Below are 12744 nucleotides of genomic sequence, written 5' to 3'. Positions count from 1 at the left end.
TTTAACGTGTGATCCAAGTTTAAACTTTGATTTGTCACGAAAAGTTTGCCGCTTCTATAGCGATATTTGACTACTATTGTATGAAGTTGATTTCAGTGGTCAAATTTGAATCCCCGTGATTGCTTTCGTTAATGTCGTTATTTAGAACGAGAGATCATAAACCATCCTTTGGTCGCTCGCCATTCATGTTAAAACAAAAGGTAACTTTTAAACTACACGGTGCGAAAATTAATGAAAGTAAATTATTGGTTCGGTTCTATTAATTTAAATGTAAATTAAGGCATGTTTTAACTTTTAAAAAATACTTGAACCGAATCGGTCCCAATATATATATCCTAAAAATAATTTATCTTTTTTGATAATTTAATTATTCTATTTCTAAAATAAAATTTTGCTCGCCTGCATAGATAATTGTGGGAGTTAAGAGCAATTGTATCTAACACCCTGTTTTGGATGGAGAGTAGAGAAAGGAAGAGGAGGTGAAAAATAGAAGGGAATAGAAAGAAAAATTAATATATTTAATTTCTTCGTATTTAAATGATTAATAACGAAAAATAAATTTAATTTTACTTTCCATCTTATTTCTTGTTTGTTGTTTGGTTGATTAAAATTTATAATTTTAATGAGAAATTTAGTGACTGTAGTAGGTTTGTGATAAAAAATTTGTATGAAAATTATATATATAAGATATAGGTTTAGACATTTGTTTTATTTTTTTAAAATATTTGTAACAAATTTTTCTCCCATTTGTTAATTACATTTCAAATTGAGACTGAAACCGATTCTATTGATTACAATAATATAAGGTTAAATCTTTCATCTCTTGTGCCCTTCATCTTTGACATAACTTTGTCAACTAAATAAATTTCAATGAAAAAAAATTCTTTTCTTTTCATTTTCTCCCTTCCTCTACTCTCCATTCAAATAAGGTGCAAGTAGAAAACTATAAATCTCGGAAGGAAATACAACCGGCCGGAACGAAACAAAAACTTGAGGGCCCACTCGCAGTGATGAATATTTCAGGTACGCGGGCATTAGGCGGCGGGGAAAATTCAAAGTTGAAGTCGTCTTAGACTGGCTCTTGACGAGACAAATGTATATACAAAGGATTTGATAAGCACACTGATTAATGAGATACAATATAGTGAATTCAAGTAAAGAATCTTCTAACTTAATTATGTAATGCTACTTCCAGCTAAATACACTTGCACAACAATGATGTCTCAAATTCAACATATATAGTGCTCTATTAAGAACACAAGACATATATATATAGCTCCTTCGCATTTAATTTCGCAACAATTATACTTAAATCTATCGATATTAACCCCCTTTTCTAATTGTACCTATTAAATACATAAACAGAAACTGTTTCATATTAATGAATGACAATTATGTTATGTCTTTTTACAAAAATAAAAACATAAAAAATAATATTATTTCTAAAACGGAAGGTGATAATTGGACTCTAGATTCTTTCTCCGATCAAAACTCCCAACTAGTGACTTGTGATCGGAACTACCTTCTAGAAGGTTTGCTAGTGCATTTACAGCTATCGCTAGTTGGTGTGTTCAAGTCTTTATACCTACATGTGCAAGTATTTATATATAAAATGTTAAATATTCATACATAACATATCAAATCTTTAAAAATAACATATCAACGCTTTATGAACGAATAGTTGGCGCTAATTAGGTATACACGGTATTGTTCATAAAGAGTTGATATTGAATAGTTAAATGTTAAATATAAATATCAACTATTTATATATAAAATGTTAAATATTCACAATAGGTGGCTCCATATTATTTTTTAGTTCCGGTCTCTTTTGGTTATTGGTGGTTGGATTCCAATTATTGCGTTTCTTATCGATACGAGGTTTTGGGTTATTCAAATTCGAATCAAATTGTAGTCGAATTTTGAGTTGTCTGGCTTATGGATAAGAAACTTATTAAAATTATCAGATCGGGTAGAGTTTGAACCTGAATTATATCAGAAGAATTTCATATCGACCCCTCTCCATATAATATTATCTTTGTTACTAGATTAAAGACTAATTTTAGTGTTTTTAACGGTTAATAATGCATTAAATCAATACACATGGTTTTTGTGACTCAAATAGAGGTACAGATTTAACAGAGTAAGTTTAGCTTCATACAACACACAAACCATATGCTGCTCTATTTTGATTCTATAGTCTGTGCGTCATATGAAGCCAAAACTGCTTTGTTAAAATATTTGACCTATAATAGTCTAATTTGTAGTTTGCAGTGTATATTAGTTAAATTAGACTTTGTTTCTATTAAATATAGTAACTCTTCCTAAGAAGTGAATCTAAAGTTATTCAATAGGTGGCTAAGCCACTCCTATAATTTTAAAATTTGAATTATGCATATTGAAATTTATTTATTTCAGAACGTTTAATATAGTCAACCCCTTATTAAATATCACATGTTTATTTATAGCCTTGTAATTAGAGTTCATTTTGTAAATGTGGAAAATTTGAGTTCAATTCTCATCACATATTGTGAATTTGAAGTTTTAAACCCCTCTATTAAGATTTTCTAGTTTTGCCCTTGCTTTTTCAGTAAATATAACAATATTTATATTTCATTAGTTCTCTTAATTGTTCTGGGTAGTGAAAAAAAGGCACCACACCAGATTGAACTCCAAATATACGGATCATAAAATATATAGAATTTTTTTTTCCTTCAACACTTGTCATGAAAAGAAAGATTGAACTCCAAATCCGGAACCGGCCTACACACCTGATCAAAATGAACCAGTTTATAATCAATCATTCCAACCTAGTGTCGGAAAAATGGTACAGCGGAGCCTACTCCGTCACGGAACGGCACGGCATGTGTTACTGTTCCGTGCCGTGACTCGCGTGTCGCGTGCTGTACTCATTCGCGTGCCGTGACTACCCCTTGACATTTTGGTCACAGCACGGCACGCAAAAGATCCGGACACGGCACATAATCACGAGAGTCACGGCACGGCACGCGAGTCACGTGTAATTAGGACCGCTATGTCTTAATCAAATAGTGAATCTTAAAAAAACTAACTTAAATTATGACGTGACTCGCGTGCCGTGACCACCCCTTGACATTTTGGTCAAGGCACGGCACGGCACGGCACGGGTCACTGTTCACTTAATCACGGCACTGCACGCCACGTTTTTTCCGCTCTATTCCAACCATATCAATTAGTTCCAAAAGGTAAATCATTAACTGCAATAACTGGATCCAGAACCGACAAGATGTAAATGAACATCATCTGTATGGATCGGAATCCAAATTGTTTTGGACTCCATTTAGACCATTTGGATCTCCTAAAGTAACTCAAAGTTTGAGTTTGAATCCGGACCGATTGATCAGAATCAATACGAATATTAAAGTGGTGGTGTGAATTTCAACCTGAGTTGAATTAATTTGAATTCAAATTTTAAATTACTTTAGAAATCCGGATCTAGATCCGGATCCGATATCCATTTCCTACCCGAGTTGGTAGCAACTAGCACCTCTACTTTAGACTGTGCACTCTGATTACATTTAGAAACTTGTTTTATATTGCTTATTGTCTTGATTGAATTGTTAATTGCCTTGTAAGTATACACGGTATTGTATGCTTACGGCGGGGTATTGTTGCAACCCGTGGCCGGGGGGTGTGACAGCTACCAAGGTTCGTGAGGGGGAATCGAACTCTCGACCTTTGGATATAACAACTCTAGGACATTTTCCTAGCCAATTGTGCTACCTCCCCTTTCTTTGGTTATTGGTGGTTGGATTCCAATTATTGCGTTTCTTATCGATACGAGGTTTTGAGTTATTCAAATTCGAATCAAATTGTAGTCAAATTTTGAGTTGTCCGGCTTATGGATAAGAAACTTATTAAAATTGTCAGATCGGATAGAGTTTGGACCTGAATTAGATCAGACGAATTTCAAATCGACCCCCTCTCCATTCGTATTTAATTAGAATCCTCCGTGTATAATATTATCCTTTGTTACTAGATCAAAGACTAATTTTAATGTTTTTAACAGGTAATAATGCATTAAATCAATGCAACATGTTTTTTTTTTTTTTCCTCAAATAGAGGTACAGATTTAACAGAGCAATTTTAGCTTCATACAACACACAAACCATATGCTGGTCTATTTTGATTCTATAGTTTGTGCGTCATATGAAGCCAAAACTGCTTTGTTAAAATATTTGACCTGTAATAGTCTAATTTGTAGTTTGTCAGTGTATATTAGTTAAATTAGACTTTGATTCTATTAAATATAGTAACTCTTCTTGAGAGGCAAATCTAAAGTCATTCAATAGGTAGCTAAGTCACTCTTATAATTTTAAAATTTTAGTTTTGTATATTGAAATTTATATTTTTAGAACGTTTTATATAGTCAACCTCTCATTAAATATTACATGTTTATTTATAGTTTTGTGATTAGAGCTTATTTTATGATTGTGGAGAACTTAGATTCAATTCTCACTCATCACATATTATAAATTTGAAGTTTTAAACCCCTTTATCAAAAAATTTCTACTTCTGCCCCTACTCTTTCAGTAAATATAGCAATGTTCCTAATTTCATGAGTTCTCTTAATTGTTCTGCGTAGTGCAAAAAAGGCACCACACCGGATTGAACTCCAAATACACGGATCATAAAATATATTGATTTTTTTTCCTTCAACACTTGTCATGAAAAAAAAAAGATTGAACTCCAAATCCGGAACCGGCCTACACACCTGATCAAAATGAACCAGTTTATAATCAATCATTCCAACCAGATCAATTAGTTTCAAAAACAAAATCATTAACTGCAATAACTGGATCCAGAACCGACAAGATGTAAATGAACATCATCTGTATGGAGCGGAATCAAAATTGTTTTCGAATCCATTTAGACCATTTGGATCTCCTAAAGTAACTCAAAGTTTGAGTTTGAATCCGGACTGATCGATCAGAACCAATGTGTGAATTTCAACTTGAGTTGAATTGATTTGAATTCAAATTTTAAATTACTTTAAAAATCCGGACCTAGATCCAGACCCGATATCCATTTCCTACCCGAGTTGGTAGCAACTAGCACCTCTAATTGTTGACTCCCAAGTCTGAAATATTTTTAAAAACTATAAATAAAAAAAAGATTTTAACAAATCAATTTTATTATTTTGGTTTTTTACAAAAACTATAAGAACTGAGATGTCATTTTGAACTGAAGTCTTTTTTTTTTCTAGTACTGAATTGTCATTTCGATCCGAAGTGTTTTCACAAGTTTTACACCAATAACTACATTATTTTTTTTCGAAATATGTAAAAACAGCTCAGACCAAAATGACAATTCGGTCCTGAAAAAAAATACTTCGAAACGAAATTATAATTTTTGTAAAAATAAAAATAATCAAGTTAATTTAGTAATTTATTTATTTATTTATGGTTTCTAAAAAAAAATCCCCAAGTCTCCATCTTAACTTCATCTGAATTAATTGCAGGCTTGCAGCTTTAAATGCTGCACCGTGACGTCTTAGCAGAGCTGAGCGTACGAAACTTCGAATGGCATGAAAATTTGTATTTTTACATTTTTTTTTTCTTTCTTTTTTTACATCGAGAGGTAGATTTTGTCGCGGGTACTCACATTAAATTTGCTGAGTTATTACTTATTACTTATTAGCATGTTTATTTTTAAAATTTTGTAGAATTCATTTTTAAAATATACATGGTTCACCTAATCACCTTTTTTTTTCCTTTTGAAATTTATGTAGGATTTACATAGTTTATCTTTTCCTGTAAAGAACAATTAAATATTAGCGATTTGTTTTAAATGAGTGACATCATTGTCCTGATTAATTTGTGCCGTTTAATTAATTAAGAACAATGTAAACAATTCAATATTTAGTTTGACTTGATTGACAATTGAGAGCTACACTTGAGGGGTGTACTTGGACCCAATTCATATTCCCTTCATTGGTTTTGAACATTAAAATGGTTTCTTTTTTATAATGAATTACGTGTTTGAATTATATTTTATCCGATTGATTAAATCAATATAGACCATCTAACCCTTTTTTTTGTCTATTTAAACACCAGCTTATTTATTTGACACAATATCAGAGCTCACAATGTGTAGGAGCTTTCGGCACTGTGCAGTGTGTACATCATTATTAATATGAAGGTTACTACATTAATTTAAAATCATTGAAAAATGAATGTAGCTAGATCTTTGTTTGAATCTTTTAAATTATTGATCTTTTTGGATCCAGTCTAATGAAATAGAAATTGGATGTCCGCAAATTCACGTTGAGAACACATTTTATGGTCCAACCAATGATTTTTTTGGTCAATCAACATTAAAAACCAAAATTTTGAAAATAATGATAAAATAAAATGTGTCCTCAACATGAAGCTGCGGACACTCAATTTTTATTCAAAATTTCATTTTGCAGCTGTGTCAAAAATGAAATTTTGATCAAATTATAATTATTTGGTTTAATTTTTTTAATAGTATATTTAAAATTTTTGGTGATAAAAAAATACTTGGTGCTCAAGAGTGAAGCCAAATTTTCAAGTTATAAAGTCAGTCATATAAAATTTTCATACTGCGAATGAACATCAATATTACCGTATTTATAATATTTTATCCTATGTATAAAATGGGTGTAAATTCACTCCATTTCTTAATTTCTTGTAGGTAGGTCCGTCTCTCTGTTGGTACTCATAAAATAATAATAAAATAATAATAGGTTTTGCCTGGTCAGCGAGACGAGTACGTACATCGGTACTGTTTCATAAAATTACGAAAAGCAACAGCGCATATATATTTGGAGCCATCCCGCGAAGGCGAAGCTCAAAGCAAAACACCAAACGGCCTCTGAAATCCATTCTCTCTTTCTTTAGCAAACTCTTCGTACCAAAATTAGCTCCCATTTTTACCCAAATAAAAAGAGAGAAAAAAGCAAGCCGCAGCTTTGCATGCGTTGATTTTTGAATCTGGAGAAATGGGTTTTGAATTGGGTACTTTCGTGCGATCAGGGATCCTTTCTACGACCTCCGATCATGCATCTGTAGTATCGATCAATTTGTTCATAGCTTTGCTGTGTGCTTGCATCGTGATTGGGCATTTATTGGAGGAGACTAAATGGATGAATGAATCGATCACGGCATTAATTCTTGTAAGTCTCTCTCAGATTATGATTTTAAAATTAATTTCCAATCTCTGAAAAATTTGAAATGCTTGGTTGCTTTCTTTTCCTCTTCTTCTTCATCTTATCATTTTTTTTTTTTTTTTTTTGGTTTCAGGGATTGTGTACTGGTGTGGTTATTTTGCTGACAACGAAGGGGAAGAGCTCTCATATTTTAGTTTTTAGCGAAGATTTGTTCTTTATTTATCTCCTCCCACCAATTATATTTAACGCTGGGTGAGTTTCTCTCGGATCATTTTTACTGTATTAAATTGAGTTGCCATCTTTCTGAATTCACAGGTTTATTTGCAAATTGCTTAGTCCTTTATTTAGCTGTTCAATTTTGCTTAATTTTTATTTGATTTTGGCTAAAGTTGCTTCCAGTTTATTTTAAGCTGCTTTGCTTTTAAATATAATTTGATAAATTGGGTTCCCTGTTGGTTCAATGATTGGGTGCATGTGGGTCGTTCAGTGCATGCTGCCTCTTATTGTACTATTCTCATCATTTCAGGTTTAAAAAAAAAACAGAAGTATTAATGAACGCTAAAGAAGAAAGTATCAGCAGTAATTCCAAGAAGAAACTATGTTTTCTTTTCTTTTACACCCTTGCAAACTATGCATATTATTATCTTTTCCATGAGTTCCTTCAGTACATCTTAAGACAGACAGAAACAAATGGTATAAATTTTACCTGGTTTCAGGTTATTTAGTGGAACAATATTTTCCTCTAGTAGAACTAAAATTATCCTCAATTTAAGCTAAATTTTATCTGGTTTCAGGTTCCAAGTAAAGAAGAAACAATTCTTTCGCAATTTCATGACGATTACACTGTTTGGTGCAATTGGAACTTTAATTTCCTTCTTCACTATATCTTTTGGTATGTGTACATTTTTTTATTTGTCAACTACTTTTGAGAATTTTATAGTTTCTTGAAATTATCTGTACTTCTCTAATTTATGGTATTATTACCAGGGGCTATCTGGTTATTCAAGAATATGGATATTGGTGACCTTGATATCGGAGATATGCTTGGTACATTACATATTCCCGATTCGATTTTTTTATCATTTATTCCCAACTCAACCATTATTATAAATTATTTCTCTTTGGTAATTATGTAATGTTTAGTGCTATTATGTTTAATACTAATCTTATTTTACTTCTAATTTTGTTTTCAGCCATTGGTGCAATATTTTCTGCAACAGATTCTGTCTGCACATTGCAGGTTCATATTTCTCAAGTCATTTATTGCTTAATATAGTTTACCATTATAAAACTTGAGATTGTCAGCATCCCTTGATAACTTTGGAAATAATATAATGAGTTCATCCTGCTTCATTCAATGCATTATAAAAGCAATTTTAAAGTACTGTGCAAAAAATATGTGCATTCTTCCAGCACTCTTAATTATGCTAATTGTAATTAATTCTTTTAAAAAGATACTGAGCCAAGACGACACACCATTCCTATACAGTATCGTATTTGGTGAAGGAGTCGTGAATGACGCCACATCAGTGGTGCTGTTTAATGCTCTTCAGAACTTCGACCTTGATCACATTGACGCTTCACAATTGTTCAAGTTCGTCATGAACTTCTTCTATTTGTTCATCACTAGCACCTTTCTCGGAGTATTTGTGAGTGCAAATTACTGATATGTTTAATATTCACATAACATAGCAACTGTAATAGCTTTGCAATAAAAATGACCAGCATACCCCTAATTAGTAATGGGGGTATGAATGGCCAGGAGTATATTCCAAAACTCTTTAAGAGATCACACGTGAATATTTCTATTTTACGGGGTTACATATGGATTGCAGTGTACAATGTCTTTTTTTATGCATGACAAGCTAATGCTTTGATCTACTTTATGTAGGCTGGTCTGCTTAGTGCATATATTATCAAGAAACTTTATTTTGGAAGGTTTGTTATAAATATAATTGTGCATTTATTTACTATTTTATTGTAAAAACATTTGTACCAGGCTAGTTGAGACAGACCTGACCTGATTGTGCTGGTACATACCTTGTATTGGCTGTCATTACCATAAATCAGAACCTTGCTCTCGAATTCTACTCTTGAAAGATAAAACATCTTGAAAATATTCTGGCTGATACATACCAATAGCAAGGTGCAAGCTAAATAACTTACCTGCTAATGGCCTATCAATTTCAGGCATTCCACCGACCGTGAGGTGGCACTCATGATGCTCATGGCGTATCTCTCATATATGCTTGCTGAAGTGAGTTAGTATTGATTTAGAATTTAAAATAACAACAAAAGTGAAATTACCATTTTCTGACAATCTCAATTGTTTTCCTTACTGCAGCTCTTGGATTTGAGTGGAATATTGACAGTGTTTTTTTGTGGAATAGTGATGTCTCACTATACGTGGCATAATGTGACCGAGAGCTCTAGAGTCACCACCAAGTAAGTTTCATTTTATTTTATTTTTGTCATTTGCGTCTTTTTCAGTTGTATTTTGTTGAAAATTGCTCAGATACACTAAATTATTATTGGATGGTTCATATTTATTTGACCAAGTGGTTATTCTACCTTATTAAGGTTTCTTAAAATCACATGATAAGGATATAAAAATAATTTTGTTATAATCTATTTTTATTAGCGAATATTTTCTTACTAAAAATTAGGAACTAATCTTAAAAGTAAATAAAACATTCTGTTTTTACCCTTGTTTGATCAGACAGTCAAATTAATTTACACAAAAATTTCTCATAAAATGAGGTGTCCAGAGGATTTCTCTATTTGTATTCTCCTTTACTGTGATTCTTTGATAAACTTTATCTTTTGCACTTACCAGTTAGCAAAGACGTTCCTTTTGCTCGCGGTTTCTTTTTCTGATGCAAATCATCATTTCCTCGTGTAGGTTATATGTTCCAAACTTCTTTTTTTTTACTTATTTTAACTCAACTGACTTATGTAGGCATGCATTCGCAACCTTGTCATTTATTGCGGAGACATTTCTCTTCCTTTATGTTGGCATGGATGCACTTGACATTGAAAAATGGAAATTCACTAGTGACAGGTACATTTATAAATATCTCTAGCAAATTCAAATAGATTTGACTTCTCAGCATGCCTGACTCCTGTTACCAGCATACCTGACTGGTATGAAAATCTGATTGCTTCTTTTTTATGTATGCTTTTCAGCCCTGCAAATTCAATTGGAGTTAGTGCAATTTTGCTCTCTTTGGTTTTGGCTGGCAGAGCAGCTTTTGTTTTCCCTCTCTCATTCTTATCAAACCTGACAAAACGAAATCCAGATGAAAAAATCAGCTTCCGAAAACAAGTACAATTTTATTCACTGAATTTGTTTTTGTGTTCTCTCCATACTCTATTGTGAACTAAGGTCATATTTTCCTTTTTTTTTTAACAGATTATAATATGGTGGGCTGGTCTGATGAGAGGTGCTGTGTCGATTGCTCTTGCTTACAATAAGGTAAATACCATTTTGGAAAAAAATCGCTTAAACGCTCAAATCATATCATGGAGAACCGTTTAATTGATCTAAGAGGGAGACACTTAATGTCACTAAGTATCTATCTTTGTTTTAGATGTCCAATTCACTAAAATTGAATGTGATAAAATGAACTTCTCAAATTGTGTGCATTCAATCACACTTGAAGCACAACTTGTGGAAAACATTATGCTCACCAACAGCCTTGGTCATAATAGAGCAATGCTATTATAGTCTAATTTTTATTAATTTGGTGAACTTTCTAAACAATTTTTTTTTTTTTTCAGTTTACAAGATCTGGCCACACGGAAATTCGAGGCAATGCAATCATGATTACTAGCACCATAACTGTTGTTCTTTTCAGCACTATGGTGAGACAATTTTTTAAACATATCCTATGTTCATTATTTTACTCTTCTATTAGAATTAGGCTAAATCCTGTATGATCAATCATAGGTAAACTATTTCTTATTGCAAAAAAGAAATTATTTCATTTGTGGCTTTTCTTAAAATTAGGCTTCACAACACCTGTAAATATCTTTTAGGTTTTTGGTCTCATGACAAAGCCCCTAATAAACCTCCTCCTGCCGATGAGACACAGCTCTGGCAACAACTCCGAACCCTCATCTCCAAAATCACTAACTGCACCTCTTCTTAGCAGTCTTAATGGTTCAGATCTTGAAATTGGGGAGCACCCACTGAACCGCCCTTCCAGCATCCGCATGCTACTGACAAAACCAGCAAAAACAGTGCATTTTTACTGGCGTAAATTTGATGATGCTGTAATGCGCCCTATATTTGGAGGGCGTGGATTCGCTCCTTATGTACCCGGTTCGCCAATTGAACAGAGTGTTCATGGTGGTGACTAGACAGTAAAGAAGAGAATCCGTGACCCATCAAGCTGCGTGGATGGGTCAATTTTCACTGAGTGAGAATTTGGAACTTACACGGTACCTTATGAAAGTTGTTAATATCTCTGGATACAAGAGAAATACTTAATTATCCTCCGATGAATTTAGGAGTGCTCGTGTGGAAATGAATGCAAGTTTTGTGTGAATTTAGAAGAGTTGCACAGATTTTGTCCTAGGTCTGACAATATCAGCTTTTTTAGGTGTAGATATGTAAATTATAGTTTCCTTGATATGGAAAGATAAACTGCTTCTAGATATGAGATTGAGAGTTATAGGTAGAGGAATGCAAAGGCAGAGCATTTGTATTATCAACCCGGCAAGTGTCTTGACACTTGCCAGAATCATGTTTAATTCATTTCTTTTATTTATTTTTTTCCTTTTCTTGGTTTGTGTTCAAAAAATGTACTGTAAAATTTTGAAAGTTTTATTGCTATTAAACACTTGCAATCTGAAAATATTATACATATTGATTGCAAACTATCCAACTATTTCGATGCTACAGAATTAGTTTAAATAGTTTGATTCTTAGACAATCTTCTCTCAAGTATCCAGATGCATCAACTTCTTTTGGAACCAAAATTTACAAGCTCTTGTTGCGAATTTACATTGTCATGGTATATTTGACAAGGTATTCAAATTGAAATAAAAAGAAAGATGCCTACACAAGTGAGGTAGATGGATATGGACATCACGTGAATTATATTTTGTTGATAAGACAAACTTTTTCTCTTTCTTTTACAAAAGTTTTTTTCACGGACGGGGCATTGTGTTGAAAGCTCGAAACCAAAATATTTGCATTGATCCCAAAAAGGTTTAGGTTTTTTCAGAAAATCAGCATTGACAGTTCTTTTAATAAATTAAAACTTTATTACTTTAATTTCATTTAGTAATGTAAAAGATTAAAATAGCATCAATACACATTATTTTTCTCTTCAGCGATAGCTAATTAAAATAGCCTAAAAAAAAAAATCTCATAGGCCCGTGAAAAATCTCATCTGTATATAACAAAATGCTGACCCACTAAAGGCCCGTTAAGTAAGAGCCTGCCTATATGGGCCTGCATCTAGCCCAGTATGTTACTGTAAAGTTAAATTGCAACTTAATTTATTAGAACGAAAAGAAGTTGCTTTATTATGCATCTCAAATTCTACAAACTACAAACTTGTGTACAA

At 32.6% G+C, this 12744-nt stretch overlaps 1 protein-coding gene across 1 annotated transcript; it reads left to right on the top strand.

The window, feature by feature from the left end:
- The first annotated feature begins 6853 nt into the window (after window positions 1-6853).
- On the top strand, window positions 6854-11939 carry LOC144565150 (sodium/hydrogen exchanger 1-like). The gene is made up of 14 exons (XM_078314815.1): window positions 6854-7174; window positions 7302-7420; window positions 7963-8060; window positions 8156-8215; window positions 8362-8408; window positions 8623-8817; window positions 9060-9106; window positions 9359-9425; window positions 9513-9613; window positions 10128-10229; window positions 10355-10493; window positions 10581-10643; window positions 10949-11032; window positions 11207-11939. Exons 1-14 carry the CDS (start codon window positions 7001-7003, stop codon window positions 11528-11530), a joined length of 1620 nt encoding a protein of 539 aa, XP_078170941.1. The 5' UTR covers window positions 6854-7000; the 3' UTR covers window positions 11531-11939.
- Window positions 11940-12744: the final 805 nt, after the last annotated feature.

Source organism: Carex rostrata, chromosome 14, assembly GCF_964058835.1.
Source record: "Carex rostrata chromosome 14, lpCarRost1.2, whole genome shotgun sequence".
Classification (NCBI taxonomy): domain Eukaryota; kingdom Viridiplantae; phylum Streptophyta; class Magnoliopsida; order Poales; family Cyperaceae; genus Carex; species Carex rostrata.
This window is presented reverse-complemented; position numbering and strand designations above follow the sequence as displayed.

Coding starts and splice junctions, on each gene's coding strand:
- LOC144565150 (XM_078314815.1), top strand. CDS start 7,001: ATGGGTTTTGAATTGGGTACTTTCGTGCGATCAGGGATCCTTTCTACG. Junction 8,818..9,059: donor GCACCTTTCTCGGAGTATTT/GTGAGTGCAAAT, acceptor TACTTTATGTAG/GCTGGTCTGCTTAGTGCATA. Junction 10,230..10,354: donor TGGAAATTCACTAGTGACAG/GTACATTTATAA, acceptor TATGCTTTTCAG/CCCTGCAAATTCAATTGGAG.